Here is an 18,707-nt window from a genome sequence, read left to right as displayed (position 1 = left end):
CAGCATATAGTTTTGGTCTCCTCTTTCAAAAAAGGATAAAATTGCATTAAATGCAATTCAGAGAAGGGTCTGGTAGATGGAGTACAATGTCGGTAAATGTGAGGTCATCCATTTTGATAGGAAGAACAGCAAAATGGACTATTATTGAAATGGTAAAAAAAATTGCACCATGCTGCTGTGCAGAGGGACCTGGATGCCCTTGTGCAGGAATCACAAGGAGTTGGTTAATAGGTGCAGCAGGTAATTAAGAAGGTAAATTTTGTCCTTCATTTTCAGAGGGGTGGAATTTAAAAACAGTGAGGTTATGTTGTATCTGTATAAGGTGCTGGTGAGGCCACACCTGGAGTGCTGTGTACAATTTTGGTCTCCTTACTTGAGAAAGGATATACTAGCACCGGGTGGGGTACGGAGGAGGTCCACTAAGTTGATTCCGGACTTGAGAGGGTTAGCTTATGAGAAGAGACTGAGTAGACTGGAGCTATATTCATTGGAATTCAGAAGAAAGAGAGGAGATCTTATAGAAACATATAAGATTATGAAGGGAATAGATGAGATAGAAGCAGGGAAGTCGTTTCCAATGGCGGGTGAAACTAGAACTTGGGGGCATGGCCTCAAAATAAGGGGAGGAACTTTTTCACACAAAGGGTTGTGAATCTGTGGAATTCCCTGCCCAGTGAAGCAGTTGAGGCTGCCTCACTGAATGTTTTTAAGACAAGGATAGATAATTTTTTGAACAGTAAAGGAATTAAGGGTTATGGTGAGTGGGCAGGTAAATGAAGCTGAGTCCATGAAAAGATCAGCCATGATCTTATTGAATGGTGGAGCAGGCTTGAGGGACCAAGTGCCTACTCCTGCTCCTAATTCTTAACTGATTTCCTCCGATGAAGAGGTTATATTATGAAGAATGGTTGAACAGTTTGGCTTATACCCATTGGAATTTAAAAACATGTGAGGTGATCTTATTCAAACATACAAGATCCTGGGGGGACTTGACAGGGTGGAAATTGGGAGGATGTTTCCACTTAAGGGTGAGAATAGAATTAGGGGACATAGTTAAAAAATAAGAGAACTTCCGCTTAATTCACAGAAGAGGAGTCAAGTGTTTTGGAGGAATACAGGAAAATGGAGCTGAGGCCACAATCAAATCATTCATGATCTTATAAAATGGCAGAGCAGACTCGAGGGACTGAATGGCCTGCTCCTGTTCTTAATTTTTATATTTGTACATATGAACGAGGACTAGGAGTAGACTGTTAAAGTTTGTTTATTAGTCACAAGTATGGCTTACATTTTGATTTGTTTGATTTGATTTATTATTGTCACATGTATTAACATACAGTACACTATACAGACAAAACATACCATTCATAGAGAAGGAAAAGAGAGAGTGCAGAATGTTGTTAGAGAATTTAAAAGAGTTAGAATGAAATTTTAGAAGATAGAATTATACAGTATGCTGGGCACAGCTTGCTCCGGTGCCATCTTGGATCTTGGATTAACACTGCAATGAAGTTACTGTGAAATCCCCCTAGTCACCACACTATGGCTATATTGGCCTTGGAGGGGGTACAGAGAAGGTTCACCAGGCTGATACCGGAGATGAGGGGGTTAGCTTATGAGGAGAGATTAAATAGACTGGGCCTGTACTCGTTAGAGTTTAGAAGGCTGAGGGGGGATTTTATAGAGACTTACAAGATAATGATGGGGCTAGATAGGGTAGAGGTAGGGAGATTCTTTCTGCTTAGAAAGGAAAACAGAACTAGAGGGCACAGCCTCAAAAGAAGGGGGGGGGGCTGCAGTTTAGAACAGAGTTGAGGAGGAACTTCTTCACTCAAAGGGTGGTGAATCTCTGGAATTCTCTGCCCATTGAAGTGGTGGAGGCTACCTTGTTGAATATATTTAAGTCACAGGTAGATAGAATTCTGATAGACAAGGGAATTAAGGGTTATGGGGAGAAAGCAGGAAAGTGGAACTGATCCACTTCAGATCAACCATGATCTTATTGAATGGCGGGGCAGGTTTGAAGGGCTAGATGGCCTACTCTTGCTCCTATTTCTTATGTTCTTATGTATTGTCGAGGATCATCTAGCTGATCACAATAGCAACTTGTCTTGTGTCACTCTCTTGCTTTTCTCCCATAGCCCTGCAAATGTTTCCTCTTTAGATAAAGATCAAATTCCCTTTTGAAAGCCATAGTTGAATCTGCCTCCACCACATTCTAAGGTACTGCCTTCCAGACACTAACCACTTGCCCCTCAGGTGAAATTATGATTTTTGTGTCAAATAATTGCAGATTTTATCGACTCATTGTATTGTAACCAATGGGAACAATTTCTCCCTATCTACTCTCTCCTGACCTTTCATCATATTGAACGCCTCTACCAAATCTCCTCTCCACCTTCTGTTTAAGCAGAACTGCCCTACATTCACCAATCTATTTACCAAACTGGAACCATTCATCCTCAAACCATTCTCTTGAATTTTTTTTGCACTCTCTCTAATGCCTTCACACCTTTCCTAAAGCATGGTGCCCAGACTGGAAACAATACTCAAGCTGAGGTTAAATCAGTGTGTCATACGAATTTGTCATAACTTCTTTGCTTTTGTCCTCTATGCTTCTATTTATTAAGCCCAGGATGCTTATTAATCACCTTCTCAACTTATTGTGCCACCTTCAATGATTTTTCCACATATATACCCAGGTCCCTCTGCTTCTGTATTTCCTTTAAAATTGTATCCTGCATTTTATTTTGCTTCTCCCATCCTAAAACCCTCATTCACACTTTGATCACCTTAGAATCTTTTTGCTGACCTCCACATTCCACAAACTTTAGTAACCTCACTGCATTAGTTCTCACCTGAAGTTGTGCACCCTTGTCACTTATCTTTGCACAGCTTGACTGGCAGTGGATCTTTATGCTCCAGATAAATAATTTTGAAATCATTTCAGATTTCCCTTCATTGCCACACCACTGCCATGCCTTTCATACATGATTACCAGTTGAAACCAAAAGAGAAAACACTGGAAAATCTCAGCAGGTCTGGCAGCATCTGTAAGGAGAGAAAACAGCGGACGTTTTGAGTCCAGATGGCCCTTTGTCAAAGCTAAAAGATTACCAGTTGATCCCTGCAACTTCTTCCATTCTGTCATTATGCACTGCCAACTTGAACATTCCAAAAATATGCTTTGCTAGACATCGCCTTCTTTCAAAAACCTTTATAAAATGTTTCTCTGGGACTGACTTTTGACTCCCTTTTTACTGCTCAATATCCAAATCATTTTGTATTTTAGAGTGCTCCAACACACTTATCTTGACGTGCAGATGAGCTAAATGTGCTAAAAGCCATCAGTGTTTGAAATCTGCAGAAATATTCATTCGTAGCAACCTAGTTCATGATATGGTGCCATCTAATGGTGACAATGCTGTCATATTGCATTCTACAATATTGTAATCTCTGACTGATTGTCTTCAGTTATTCTGATGAAACTATTTTCAGTCCTTTTACTGACATAGCAGAACTCCCTGAAAAGTTTAACAATACAGCAGCTATCTTATTACTCCATGTTTACCATAAGATTTCAGTAACATGGAAACAGCAAACATTCCCTTAGCAACCCTGCTGCCAGTAATGCGTCTGCTAAACACGAAACCTGAACCATTAAATTCGAATGATCCCTGCAGTTGCAGCTTGAACAATTACACAAGTAGAAAAACCAGTGAAACATCACCAGGGATTGAATATCGAATGTGTATGTGTCCAACCTAACCACTTGAAATGATGTGGAGTTGACAAGCAGGATCAAAAATGCAAACCAAGGATAGACTTTCTTTCTGGAGGGATAGAGTTGAAAAGTAGTGAAACGGTATCAAATCTTGGTTAGATCACATTTTGAGGACTGAATGCTGTTCTGGTTCCCCAGATATAAAAAGGATCTGGGAGCACCAAAGAGGGTGCAGAGAAAATTTACAAGGATGATATCAATCAAGGAATAATTGGCTGGGTTGCTTTCCTCTTGAGAAAAAACTGAGATGACCTTTGTTTTATTCTTCCACGGGATGTGTGTGTTGCTGGCTAGGCCAGCATTTATTGCCCATCCCTAATTTGCTTTGAACTTTTAAACCTGGGTATAAAGTTCTGTTTACTTTGCTGGGTGAACCATTGAAGACTAGGAATAGTGGACCTTATTCTGTTAAAGAAACATCAATCAATATGTAAATAGTGAGCTGTCTTCTTGAACACCAGTAGTCCATATGACATAAATACACCCACAGTACTATTAGGAAGGTATCGCTAGGAATTTGCCCCAGCGACAGTGACGGAACAGTGATATAGTTCCAAGTAAGGTATTTGCCTTGGAAGGAAAGGTGCACGTGATGGTTTTCCCATGCATCTGCTGCTCTTGTTCTCTTAGTGGTAGAGATTTTGTTTTGGAAAATACTATTGAAGGAATCTTGGCAAGTAGTTGCAGTGCATCTCTCAGGTGGTACACACTGCTTCCATTGTCCTCTATGCTTTAGTTGAAAAAAACATATGCCAGAATTTTGCTGCCTCACCTGTCACAAGAATCAGTGTGGGCAAGGTGCAGACTATAGAAAGGTCCATTGACTTTAACTGGGATTTTACAATTTCAGGATGAGCGAGGCTGTAATATCCCACTCATAATATTTGAACATGTTGGGGGCTATTTTCCCAGCCTGCTGTGCTACTAGAGCAGCACAGTGGCTCAGGAGACATCAGCGGAAGCTGTTTAGCACGTTCCCTGCTGGTGCCCTGGCCTCTGCTCCCTGGATTTCCGGCATCGTCAGCTCTGGCGCAAAGTTGATTTGAATATTAAAATTCTCATTTTAATATCATTAGCGGGTCTAGAACTGAAGTCGCTGGACCCGCTAGCCTCGTTCCCCCTGCCAGGAGCAGTTCACTCCAGCAGGGTTTGCAACAGGTCCTCACAAACTTGGAACTGGTGGCCCAACTCCACTGGAATGAAGATGAGCTCTGGAGGCCCCCCCCAAGAGATTGGGGATAAGGGAGGGGGGGGGGTTGGCTCTTGGGCAGTGCCAGCCTATCCTCCTGGCACTGCCCATGCAACAAAGTGGCAATGCTCAAGGGGCACCTTAGCACTGCCTGCTGGATATCAGGCAGTGCTAAGGTGGCAAGGCCAGAGGAGGGGCTATTGGCGGATGGGAACTGTGGATGGGGGAGATCCACTACTCTGCAGTCAGGGTCATGTCGGGACTGCCAGGGGAGCAGGGGCTCGGGACATCAGGACTGCGAGGAGAGGTGGGGAGGGTACTGACTGGGGATATTGAAGTGGACTGCTGGGGGAGAGGTTCGGGGCTGGCCCAGAAGGAGGCCCGGCGGCGGCGGGGGGAGGGCGGCAGTCGTATGACCAGCAATGGAGAACAACGATCAGGAGGCTGACATTGCGGCGCCACTGCACCTGCACCGATCTTTGTTCCGACAGATAGGCGCATGCGCAGTGGCCCGCTGAACCTTTGCTGCCGGCCTCTCCAACAGGAACAGACCCTGCCCACAGATCTTTAACGTGAGCCTCCCAGACCCATTTGGCAGCACACAGAGTGTGAGAGACTCACTTTGAAAATCTCGGTTAAAAAAAACCAGCGTGAGTTATTCCAGTTTTTACACGATTTGATTTGATTTTTTATTGTCACATGTATTAGTAAGGTAGATAAAAGGAAGCCTGTAGATATAGTCGTATACTTGGATTTCAAAAGGGGTTTCATTACATGCCACCCAAAAGTTTCATTTGCAAGATAGAAGTGCATGGATGTGATCTTCATACCTAAGGAAGAATGTACGTGCATTGGAGCTGTTACAGGGAAAGATTATTAGATTGGTTCCTGGAGTCAGGACATTGTCCTGTGATGGAAACCCTGTCAAATTTTACTGAGATTCTTTGGAGTTTAGAAGAATGAGAGGTAAACTCATTTAACTGACAAGATTCTGAATGGGTTTGACAGGGAAGATTGTTTAGGAAGACTGTTTCCTTACTAGCAGGGTGACCAACATGACCAACTAGTATGAAATAAGACACCTTGTTCATAAGAACATAACATAAGAAATAGGAGCAGGAGTAGGCCATCTAGCCCTTTGAGCCTGCCCCGCCATTCAGTAAGATCATGGCTGATCTGTTGTGGCTCAGTTCCACTTTCCCGCCCTCTCCCCATAACCCTTAATCCCCTCTCTTATCAAGAACCCATCAACCCGCTTCTTAAAAATATTTAGCGAGGCAGCCTCCACCACTTCAACGGGCAGAGAATTCCAGAGATTCACCACCCTTTGAGTGAAGAAGTTCCTCCTCAACTCTGTTCTAAACCGCCTCCCCTTTATCTTGAGGCTGTGCCCCCTAGTCCTACTGTCTTTTTTGAGCGGGAAGAGTCTCTCCACCTCTATCCTATCCATCCCATTCATCATCTTATACGTCTCAATGAGATCTCCCCTCATTCTTCTAAACTCTAACGAGTACAAGCCTAGTTGATTCAGCCTCTCCTCATAGCTCAATCCCCTCAACTCTGGTATCAGCCTAGTAAACCTCCTCTGCACTCCCTCCAGGGCCAAAATATCCTTGCGCAGGTGCGGTGCCCAAAACTGCACACAGTACTCCAGCTGCGGCCTCACCAATGCCCTATACAGCTGCAGCAAGACCTCCCTACTTTTATATTCAATCCCCCTCGCTATGAAGGCCAGCATCCCATTCGCCTTCCTGACCACCTGCTGCACCTGCAAGCTGGGTTTTTGCGACTCATGCACAAGGACCCCGAGGTCCCTCTGCACCGTCGCCTGCTGCAGTTTTTCGCCATGTAAGTAATAGTCCTTCCTACCATTCTTCCTACCAAAGTGGACCACCTCACACTTGCCAACATTAAATTCCATTTGCCATTTCCTGGCCCATTCGCCCAGCCTATCTAGATCCTTCTGCAGACTCTCCACACCCTCCGCACAATTTGCCTTTCCCCCAATCTTGGTGTCATCAGCAAATTTCGACACCCTGCACTCGGTTCCCTCCTCCAGATCATCTATATAAATGGTAAATAGCTGAGGCCCCAGCACCGACCCCTGGGGCACCCCACTAGTCACCAACCGCCAATCCGAATAGCACCCATTGACCCCCACTCTCTGCCGCCTATTTGACAACCAATCCTCTATCCACGCTAACACCCTACCCCCAACTCCATGTCCCCTGACCTTCTGCAATAACCTCTTGTGAGGTACCTTGTCAAACGCCTTCTGAAAATCCAGAAAGACCACATCCACCGGCTCTCCTCTATCCACTGCCCTAGACACATCCTCATAGAACTCCAGTAAATTTGTCAGACACGACTTCCCTTTAATGAAACCGTGTTGCGTCCGCCCTATCAAGCAATTCCCTTCAAGATGCCTCGCAATTTCCTCCTTAATGACGGATTCTAACATTTTACCTACCACAGACGTTAAACTAACCGGCCTATAATTCCCCGCCTTTTGCCTGGCACCCTTCTTAAACAACGGCGTAACATTAGCCGTTTTCCAATCTTCCGGCACCTCCCTGGAATCCAGCGACGTCTGGAAAATAACCACCAAGGCATCCACTATAACCTCCGCCATGAGACCAGGTACGCTTAAAAAAAGGGAAAAAGGCAAGAGCAAAAGCTCATGTTGCCCACTAGCGTGATGCCACCATCAAACAGACCTCCCTCTCACCTCTCCTGTCAGTATTCTGTAGAGACCATTTCCTCCATGGTAACTTAGTCCAGTCCTCTATCACCCCCAACACTTTATCCCTGTTTCACCACATCCTCCCATGCAAGTGCAGATGGTGTAACATCTGACCCTTTATCTCCTCCCTCCTCACCATCTAAGGTCCCAAACATTCCTTCCATGTGAAGCAGCAATTCAGTTGCACTTCTTTCAATTTAGTCCACTGCATTCACTGCTTGAAATGCAATCTCCTGCATGTGAGGGAGACTAAACTTAAGACAAAGTCACTGCTATATGGGACCCCTTCGCTCAGTATGAGCTCAGCATGAGCCTGACATTCCTGTCGCAGGGATCTGTACAAGGACCCTCACTGATCACATTTCATAATTGGAAGAGGGAACTGAATGTATTATCTCCAAATTTGCAAATGGTACAAAGTTGGATGGGAAGGTGAACTGTGAGGAGGATGCAGAGATGCTTCAGCGTGATTTGGACAGGCTAAGTGTGTGGGCATCTGCATGTCAAATGCCGTATAATGTGTATAAATATGAGGTTATCCACTTTGGTAACAATAATAGGAAGACAGATTATTACTTAAATGGGTGTAAATTGATGTAGGTGGATACTCAATGAGACCTTGGAGTCCTGAACATCTGTCGCTGAAAGTAAGCAAGCAGGTAGAGCAGACAGTAAAGAAGGCAAATGGTATGTAGGCTTTCATAGTGAGAGGACTTGAGTATAGGGCTACGGATATTTTGCTGCAATTGTACAGGGCATTGGTGAGGCCACACCTGGAGTTTTATGAGCAGTTTTGGTGTTCCTATTTGAAGAAGGATGTCCTTGCTATAGAAGTACAGTGAAAGTTTACCAGGCTAATTCTTGGATTCAAACTGTAGGCCTGTGACCAGCAGTGTACCTCAGGAACCAGTGCTGAGTCCATTGTTATTTGCCATTTATATTGATTTGGATGAGAATATAGGAGGCATGGTTAGTAAGTTTGCAGCTGACACCAAGATTGGTGGCATAGTGGACAGTGAAGAAAGTTATCTTGAATTGCAATGGGATCTTGATCAATTGGGCTAACAAATGGCAGATGGAGTTTAATTTAAATAAATGCGAGGTGATTGAACCAGGGTAGGACCTACTCAGTTAATGGTAGGGTGTTGGGGAAAATTACAGAACAAAGAGATTTGGGGATATATGTTCATAGCTCCTTGAAAGTGGAGTCACAGATGGACAGAGTGGTGAAGAAGGCATTCAGCATGTTTGGTTTCATTGGTCAGTCATGATGTAGAGATGCCAGCGTTGGACTGGTGTAAACGCAGTAAGAAGTCTCACAACACCAGGTTAGAGCCCAACTAGTTTATTTGATAGTAATCTCACAAACTTTCGGAAACGATGTTCCTTCGTCGGATGTGTGGAAGGTTCCACACATTTGGCTGGTCTCTAACCTGGTGCTGTGGGACTTCTTACTTCATTGGTCAGAACATTGAATACAGGAGTTGGGACGTCTTATTGAAGCTGTACAAGACATTGGTAAAGCCGCACTTGGAATACTGCGTACAGTTCGAGTCATCCTATTATAGAAAGGATATTATTAAAGTAGAAAGAGTGCAGAAAAGATTTACTAAAATACTACTGGGAACTTGATGGTTTGAGTTATAAGGAGAGACTGAATAGACTGGAACTTTTTTTCTGGAGCGCAGAAGGCTGAGAGGTGATCTTATAGAAGTCTGTACAAATAATGAGGGGTATAGATCAGTTATAGTAAATATCTTCTCCCAAACGTAGGGGAGTCTAAAACTAAAGGGCGTAGGTTTAAGGTGAGAGGGGAGAGTCCAGAGCGGCATATTATTTCACACGGACGCTGATGAGTGTCTGGAACAAGCTGCCAGAGATAGTAGGAGAGATGGGTACAATTTTGTCTTTTAAAAAGCATTTAGACAGTTACATGGGTAAGATGGGTATGGAGGGATATGAGCCAAATGCAGGCAATTTGAACTAGCTTTGGGTTTAAGAAAAAGGGCAGCATGGACAGGTTGGGCTGAAGGGTCTGTTTCCATGTTGTAAACCTCTATGACTCTAAGGCAGGTCTGTCATTATGAAGAGAGATTAAGTCGGTTAGGATTATATTCACTGGAGTTTAGATGAGTGAGAGTGGATCTCATAGAAACTTATAAAATTCTAAAAGGGTTAGATGCAGAAAGAATGTTCCCAATGGTGGGGAAGTCCAGAACTAGGGGTCATAGTTTGAGGATAAGGGGTAAACCTTTTAGAGTGGAGGTGAGGAGAAATTTCTTCAGCCAGAGGGTGGTGAATGCATGGAATTCACTACCACAGAACACAGTTGAGGCCAGTACGTTGTGTGATTTTAAGAAATTGGATATAGCTCTTGGGGCGAAAGGGAGGGAATCAGGATATTGAATTCAATAATCAGCCATGATCAAAATGAATGGCAGAGCAGGCTCAAAGGGCCAAATAGCTTACTGTTGCTTCTAGTTTCTGTGTAATTCAGCATCTTGATCTCACACCCACATTTTTGTCTTTGGCCTCCTACAATATGCCAATGAAGCTCAATGTAAACTGGAGGAACAGCACCCTTATTCTTCCAGTTAGGGGCTGGAATAACTCATGAATTCTGTCCCATTTTAATTTCTTCAGCCTCCTCCCTTGGGAGTTCCAGTCTATACGTTGTTCTCATGTTTTACTTTCATGAATTGCTCATCCTTCTTCTGCTATTAACACATTCTGCTTTCTGACCTTTCAGCTGCAATTGGTGACTGATGTAGTTTTTAACACTATTTACCACTCAATTGGTTATGGATCCATGACATGTTTCCTATTTTGTCTCTTCTAAAGTTTAATGTTTATTTATTAGTGTCACAAGCAGCTTACACACTAATACTGCAATGAAGTCACTGTGCTAGTCCCCTAGTCGCCACACTCCGATGCCTGTTCTGATGCACTGAGGGAGACGTTTAGCACGGCCAATGCACTTAATCAGCCCATCTTTTGCACTGCGGAGGAAACCAAAGCACCCAGAGGAAACCCACACAGACACGGGGAAGAAGTGCAAACTCTGCACAGTGACCCAAGCTGAGAATTGAACCTGGGTCCCTGGTTCTGTGAGGCAGCAACCTGACTTCCAAACTATACTTCACCTTGTACTTTCCTCAACTTGCTGCCACCTCCACGTCCCCCTGTCCCCCCAACAGCACAAAACCCTTCATTACTCCCTCTCTCTGCTACTTTGAACAAGTCATGTGGACTACAAATGTTAACTTTCTCTCTTTCTCTCCACAGATGCTGTCAGACCGATTCAGAATTTTCCATGTTTTGATTTTTGTCTCCTACAGGATGTCCGAGAAATAAGCTGGAGGGAGGAACAGAGCGTCGAAAGAAGGAACAATACAGCTGCAACCTTGGAAACATAGCTCCGATCTATGACCCGGAAGTGGAGGGGGTGGCGGAGCGAGCGCGTTTGTTGTGGCCCGGTGGCGCGTCATTTCCGGCTTCATCTCTATGGTTTCGGTAATGGTTGAAGCGGCGCTCGTGGCGGCTTTGGCGGGAGAGCGCGCTCGAGCCCGCGAGGCAGGGTTCCGTTAGTGAACAGCCCCTCCCCTCCCCCACGGCAAGGTGAGCAGCCTCCTCAAAGCCTGAGTGAGCGGCGGGCCGCTGGCGTGGGGAAAGGAGAGGCGCTGATCGCCGGTTGACGGCCTTCATTTTGCCGTTGGGAGTCCGTCCGGCCGCTGCGTTTTGTTCCGCGGCTGGGCTCCGGCTTTAGCCCCGTTGCCCGGGTGACGGAGCCACTGATCCTGGCCGTTTCACCCTCCACTCCATTCGCCTGAATAAACAACCCGTTTCCCCCGGCTGGAAATTCCGCGATTTCTATTCTGCTTCTGAAGATTTCTAGCTCGAGAATTCTGCTTTTTTTTGCTGGAAGTTTATCAGTTACAGCGGTAACAAAATCAGATACTCAAACAAACTGAAAAGGGTGAGAAACGCAGGCGTCATCTGGAAACTCATGTTTATGTTTTGCGAGCTGGAAATTGAATGTAACACAAAAACAAAATGCTGGATAAACTCAGCAGGTTTGGCAACACCTGTGCGGAAAGAAACAGTTAACATTTCTCTCCTACAGAACTGAACAAGGGTCATCCAGGCTAGAAATGTTATCTCTCTTTCTCTCTCTCCACAGATACTGCCAGACCTGCTGGGTTTATCTAGTATTTTCTGTTTCAGATTTCCAATATTTGCAATATTTTGCTTTTATTAAACTGGAAATGAGTTTGCACCTAATTAACTATTGTAATTTACTTGTCCCACTTTTGCCAATTATTTCTCATCAGCTCCCTGCATCAAGTAGATTGATGAAAGAAGTACGATAGGAGAAAACTTTAATTTAGCTAGAGCCTTTTCTCAGGATAGTCTGAAGTATATCATAATCCACAAAGCCCTTCCAGTGCTTAGTGACACTGATTTAGTAGTGAGGTGGCCAGTTTGCAAATAATGTTCTTATGTTCAAACTGCAAAGCCTGATAAGCAATATAATAAATTAATAAATATATTTTCAGAGTTGGTTGAGAGATAAATATTGGCTTTTCTTTGTATGGTACCTTGTGATTTAGATCTGCATGGCATATTGTGCCACAGTTTAACATCTATGACAGGGCGACACTCTATATTTTGAGTTCAAGTCCCTGGAATGAGACTTGAGCCGAGCCTTCAGACTCGGATGGGAGTGTGTTGATTGAACTAAGGCTGATGCCGTTAGAGCATTTAAATTGTATACTGCAACACATGGCACTTATTGAAAACATCCGGGTAAAAAAGTTAAAGTAGAAGGTATCTTCTTCAAACGTGTGCAATAAAAATCCACAAACTCTCGTCTTTTTTATTTGAAGATGGCAACTGGTGGTGACCCTTTGTTTGAGGAAAGCATTGAAGTTCAGGACTTACCCAACTGTGCTGTGAATAATGGTAGCCTGGATGATCAGCTTAATAACCGGGTAAGCCAAAATGATTCAAGTTGACTGAAGATGCTGAGGATGTGGGCTTATGCCAAATTAGTGAAACTTTTGGGAATATCGTAGAAGTTCCACAACGTTAGAAATGTTTTCCTTGATTTTTGGTTTGATTTGTCGCATGTATTAACATACAGTGAGAAGTATTGTTTCTTGTGCGCTATACAGACAAAGCACACTGTTCATAGAGAAGGGAACAAGAGAGTGCAGAATGTAGTATTACAGTCATAGCTAGGGTGTAGAGAAAGATCAACTTAACACAATGTAAGTCCATTCAAAAATCTGACAGCAGCAGGGAAGAAGCTGCTTGAGTCGGATGGTATGTGACCTCAGACTTTTGTATCCTTTTCCCGACAGAAGGAGGTGGAAAAGAGAATGTCTGGGGTTTATGGGGTCCTTAATGGCTGCTCGCTGAGGCAGCGGGAAGTGTAGACAGAGTCAGTGGATGGGAGGCTGGTTTGCGTGACGGATTGGGCTACATTCACATCCATTTGTAGTTCCTTGTAGTCCTGGGCAGAGCAGGAACCATACCAAGCTGTCACATTACCAGAAAGAGTGCTTTCTATGGTGCATCTGTAAAGGTTGGTGAGAGTTGTAGCTGACATGCCAAATTTCCTTCGTCTTCTGAGAAAGTAGAGGCGTTGGTGGGCTTTCTTAACTATAGTGTCAGCACGGAGGGACCAGGACAAGTTGATGGTGATCTGGACACCTAAAAATTTGAAGCTTTTGACTTAAGTGTAAAACTGCCGCTGATAGAGTGAAAAACAGACAAATCTGTCAAGTCTCATATGTGAGGTAATCTTCTTTTGGAGTAATTACTTTGTTTATTCCTGTGTTTTCTTTCCTTGTGATTTAAAAACTCAGGTAGACCTTTGAGGAACAGGTGGTAAGAAGGCACAGGAATGGTTGATATCTCCGAGATGAGTTGACTGGTTAACCTGTGTGCAAAATATAAATCAAATTTCTAGACAGTTAATTGTACATTCTGTCCATTGCCTCTGGCAGTATTTCCAGTAATATTTATCTTTTGGTGGCAATGATAAATTAATTTTTATTGTGCTTTCTTTTCTTGCAATCATTCTTTCTCATCATGCTTTGCCCATTATTGTGGCTGACTATTGAGCTAATTTTTGAGAGCATGCTGTCAATTTGTTTTGATGAGTTTTCTGTTTACAAATTGGTTATTGTGATTCATGCCCTGTTGACATCATCTTTTTAACCATTGGAAAGTATTGCACTATTTACTGTCAACTTGGAATTGATTCATGCCTTAACTTTAGCTTCTGTGGAAAAATCAGTAACTTTAGAATGCATTCTTCGTAATCCTTTTCTTCGGCCATACTAACCTCTTTGTGTAGCATTCTTTGCTGAGCTCCTTCAGTCAAAGTTTCAGAACCTGGAGAGAAAGTTAAGTAGAACCTCAAGGATATGAATGTGGAATATTCTGGATTACACTAGTTAGTTGTATAGAAATAGTTGGATAAAACAGCTTAACGCATGGCTGGAGAAATGGTACAGGAGTGGAATAGCTTCAGCTTCTTTGGACATTGTCAAGTTTGATGATAGAAATGGCTTGCCCAAGTTAAGTGGGCTGCAACTCAGAGCTGGGACCGTGTTCCTGTGGGAAGATTAATTATTACTGTGGTTGAAAGTTTAAACTAATTGGCAGTCGGGCGTGATGAAACATCTGTGAGGAGAAACAAAGTCTGCAGAGGCATAAAATATAGAAATAGGAGTAGGTTGTTCAGCCCCTCAAGCTTGACCAATCTGACTTTCCTGCCCTTTCCCCATAACGCTTGATTCCCTTACAAATTAAATGTCTATCTAGCTCAGCCTTAAATGTGCACAATGATTCTGCTCCCACAGCTCTCCGTGGCAAGGAGTTCCAAAGGCAATCAATCCTCAGAAGAAATTCTTCCTCATCTCAGTCTTAAATTGGCCCCCTTTATTCTGAGATTATACTCTGGTCCCAGACTCTTCCATAAAGGGAAATATCCTGTTAGCATTTCCCCTGTCAAGTCTCTGAAGAATCCTGTATGTTTCAATGGGATCACCTCTCATTCTTCAAAATTCCAAAGAACAGAGTTCCAACCTGTTTCACCTTTCCTTGTAAGGCAGTCCCTCCAAACTGGGGATCATCTTTGTGAACCTCTGAACTGGCTTCAATGAAATAAGCCTTTTGTTAAAAAAGGACACCAAAACTGCCCTCAGTACTCCAGATATGGTCTCACCGGTACTTTGTGCAGTTGAAGCAAGAATTCCATTCTCTTATACTTTTTTTTCGGCCATACTAACCTCTTTGCATAGCATTCTTTGCTGAGCTTCAGTCAAAGTTTCAGAAGGGGGTTACAATCTGTAACCCCCGTGACTTGCCTGGGTTTGCAAAACCTCACTTACTGTACTGTCTGGAGACAATACACATCTCTTTAACCTGTGATCAGTGCTCCTTCCACACACATTGTCAGCCACTTTAGGACTTGAACAGCAGGTTAGATGTAAAGATTCGCATTCTAATCAGTAATCTCTAAACTGTCTGTGCTTTATATGCTCTGTCTGAGGCCAGAACTCTCCATTCACCTGGCGAAGGGGCTAACCCGAAAGCTTGTGAGTTTACTATCAAATAAATCGGTTGGACTAAAACCTGGTGTTGTCAGACTTTTTACTGTTTACCCCAGTCCAACGCCAGCATATCCACATCCTTCCTCCGAGTCATTAATATACATTGTAAGCAGTTGTGGTATCAGCATTGATCTCTGTGAAACCCATTGGTTACAGGTCACCAACCTGATAAATATCCTTATCTCCATTCACTGTTTCCTACCCATTAGCTAATTCTCTTACCTGTGCTAGTACACTGTCTTTAATACCATGGGTCTTAACATTTTGAGGTATTTTGTTGAATATCTTCTGGAAATCTGAATACTACATATCTACTAGTTCCCCTCTACCCACTCTGAGTTTTCCTCGAAAAACTCAAATAAATTAGTCAGACACTATTTCCCTTTCGTGAAGCCATGCAGTGATTAAATTGTGATTTTCCAACTGTGCTGCTATTACTTCCTTACTAATTGACACCAACATATTTCCAACAATAGATGTTAGGCTAAACAGCTATATTTACTTGCTTTTTTGTCTCTCTCCCTTTTTGAGTAAGGAATGTCACATTGGCAGTTTTCCAATCCTCCGGTACTACTACAGATTCCAAGGGTTTTTGGAAAATTACAACCAAAAACCATGTCCACTTTCTCTAACTATTTCTTTTAGAATCCTAGGATGCAAGCCATCAGGGCCAGAGGACTTATCTGCCTTTAGCCCCATTAATTGGTTTAATACTACTTCGCTAGTGATGATGATGGTACTTAATTCCTCCCCTGTATTCATTAATATTAATGGATGTTTGAGATATCTTCCACTGTCAAGACTGAGGCAAAATATCTGTTTAACTCCTCTGCCATTTTCTTATTCCCTATAACCATCTCCTCAAATTCATTTTCTGAGGGGCCTATGTACATTTTGACCTCTCTTCCATTTCGTATATTTAAAGAAGCTCTTATTGTCAGTTTTTTATATTCCTCGCTAATTTGCCCTTGTAGTTTATTTTCTCTCTCTTAATCTTTTAGTCCTCCTTTGCTGGATTCTGAATTTGTTCCAATTTTTAGAGCTATCACTGACCTGTAGCTCCTTATTTTTTTTCTTTCAACTTGATACTCTCCTTGCTTGGTTAGCCATGGTTAGTTTATCCCTCCCTTAGAATCTTTTCTCCTTACTGGAACATATTTTTGCTGCGTGTCATGAATTACCTCAAGTGTGTGCGCCTGTTTGCATACTGTGAGATGTGATGAAGGTGAGTAGTTCAGAAACAGGGCTGGGGGCTTACATCGGTAACTGTGTGACACAGTTTTAGTTTGGTTTAAAGGGAGTTGTTGTGCTGTAAGAGCTATTTGGAAGAGGACTTTAATTTTCTGGATTTTTTTGAAAGGCTTGTTTTCTTGTATGCTTTGGTGGAGGAGTGAATAATGACTTGGAGCTCAGTTACACATTGAAGTTTTGTTACCTAAATTGGAGTGGTTTTGGATTGAAGCCTGAAGGTTTCACAGCTGTAGATAATTTGCCAGAGGTGAGGTCCAGTACTGCAGCGAGGAAGATGTAGAACAATATTGGCTAGATGACACAGACTTGTTTGAGCCAAGTTTTCACTAAGGTGGTCTTGTGTTGGTTCTGTTGGTAAGGATTATGCCTTGCCTGTCAGCGTGGAGTTGGTAGGTTTATGATGGTGATTAATTTCTGGGGGCAGCCACATTTCAGGACACTAAGTTTTTATGGTTGATGAGTCAGTGGCTTTTGTGAGGTTGAAAAAGGCCATGTGCAGCACTTTGTGCTGTTGCTTCTGCTTTACTTTGATCTGTTGGGTAGTGAAGATCATGTCTGGAGTCCCTCTCTGGAACCAGCTCTTCAGCCATAAGGAGGAGATTGATGAGGGTCCTTGCAATGATATTCCCTCTGACAGACAACAGGGAGATGCTTAGGAGCAGGAGTCAGCCATTGGCCCTTTAAGCCTCCTCTGCCATTCAGTCGGATCATAGTTGATTAGGCTGTGGTCTCTTTCCATTTTTTCTGTCTGCCTCCCATAATCCTTGACTCCCTTGTCAATCAAAAGACTATATAACTCTGCATTGAATAAATTCAGCCTTCACTGCTCTCTGGGGAAGAGAATTCCACATACAAATGACCATCTGTGAGAAAAGAAAATCTCCTTGTTTCATTCTTAAAATGTCTGATCCTTAAACTGTGTCCCCTTGTTCAGGTCACTCCTGTAAGTGGAAACACTCTCCAGATTTCCATATGAAGTACACTCAGGATCTTATGTGTTTCAATACAATCATATCTTGTTCTCCTAAACTCCAATGGGTTTTGCCCCACCTGTTCAGCATTTCTTCATAGGATAAACCCTTTATCCAAGAATGAATCAAGCAAATCTTTTCTGTATTGCTTCTAACAAAATTGTATCTTTTTTCAAATAAGGAAACCAAAACTATTCACAGTATTCCAGATATGGTCTCGCCAGTGCTCTGTACAGCTGCAGTAAAAGTTCCCTAATTCTATATTCCATTCCCCTTGTAATAAATGGCAGTCTTCCTAGTCATCTGCTGTACCTACATACTATTGTTTTATGATCCATGTACCACATCACTCAGATCCATATGTATCAAGATTGTGTAATCTCTCCATTTAAGTAGTATAAAGTGGGTAAGTTCACATCTTCACACATTAAACTCCATCTGCCAATTTTTTTCTCCTCATTTAACCAGTCTATAGTTCCTTACTTTTGACGACTTACTTTTCTACCTATCTTAGTGTTAGCAAATTTGGCTACCATACCTTTGGTCGTTTCATCCAAATCATTAATGTAGATTTTAAATCTTTGAAGCCCCGTTGCTGTTCCCTCTGGCACTCCGCTGGTTTCAGATTGCCAATCAGAAGAAGACCCATTTATCATCTTGCTCAATGTTAGCTACTAAACCTTATCCATGCTAGTATGTCACTGTCTTACACCCTATTCTCTTACCTTGTGTATTTTTGGTGTGCGTCATCAAATGCCTTTTGGAAATTTCAAGTACACCACATTACAGATTCTCTTTATTCAACAGCTTGTTACCTCTTAAACTCAAATTAGGTAAACACACAATTTCCCTTTCATAAAGCCATGTTGATGCTACCTGATCATATGATTTTGTAAGTAACTTGCCACATCAGAGGTGCCCAGACTTCAGTGATTTGTTATCTACTTTTTCAATAATCATCCTAATCTAGTTTTCCCACACTCCCCATAGGGATATTCAAACATGTTACACAATTTAGGTTTTATACTGCATGTCTATGGACAAAAAGAAGAAAAATGCGCAAACAGCACTCTAGCACACTATTATGCAAAGATTTCCTTTCATAAGGGGCATTACTAATGCAGATGGGTTTTTGTAATTCTGG

At 42.8% G+C, this 18,707-nt stretch overlaps 1 protein-coding gene across 7 annotated transcripts in view; it reads left to right on the top strand.

The window, feature by feature from the left end:
• Window positions 1-5,590: 5,590 nt before the first annotated feature.
• Window positions 5,591-18,707, top strand: part of pcm1 (pericentriolar material 1) — a 139,965-nt gene continuing 126,848 nt past the window's right edge. For 2 of the 7 annotated variants that reach the window (XM_080186843.1, XM_080186817.1), the window contains exons 1-3: window positions 5,591-5,623; window positions 11,055-11,229; window positions 12,603-12,707. In XM_080186843.1, the coding sequence (XP_080042969.1) occupies window positions 11,221-11,229; window positions 12,603-12,707 (114 nt within the window). In that variant the 5' untranslated portion in view covers window positions 5,591-5,623; window positions 11,055-11,220. Of the gene's footprint in view, window positions 5,624-11,054; window positions 11,335-11,355; window positions 11,693-12,602; window positions 12,708-18,707 lie in introns of those variants that run through there. The other 5 variants (XM_080186860.1, XM_080186809.1, XM_080186852.1 and 2 more) reach the window with 4 other exon arrangements.

Source organism: Carcharhinus amblyrhynchos, chromosome 1 (genome assembly GCF_965287045.1).
Source record: "Carcharhinus amblyrhynchos chromosome 1, sCarAmb.v2.hapA, whole genome shotgun sequence".
NCBI classification, from domain to species: Eukaryota; Metazoa; Chordata; class Chondrichthyes; order Carcharhiniformes; family Carcharhinidae; genus Carcharhinus; species Carcharhinus amblyrhynchos.
Note: the sequence above shows the minus strand (reverse complement) of the source record. Positions and strands in the feature narration are given on the sequence as shown.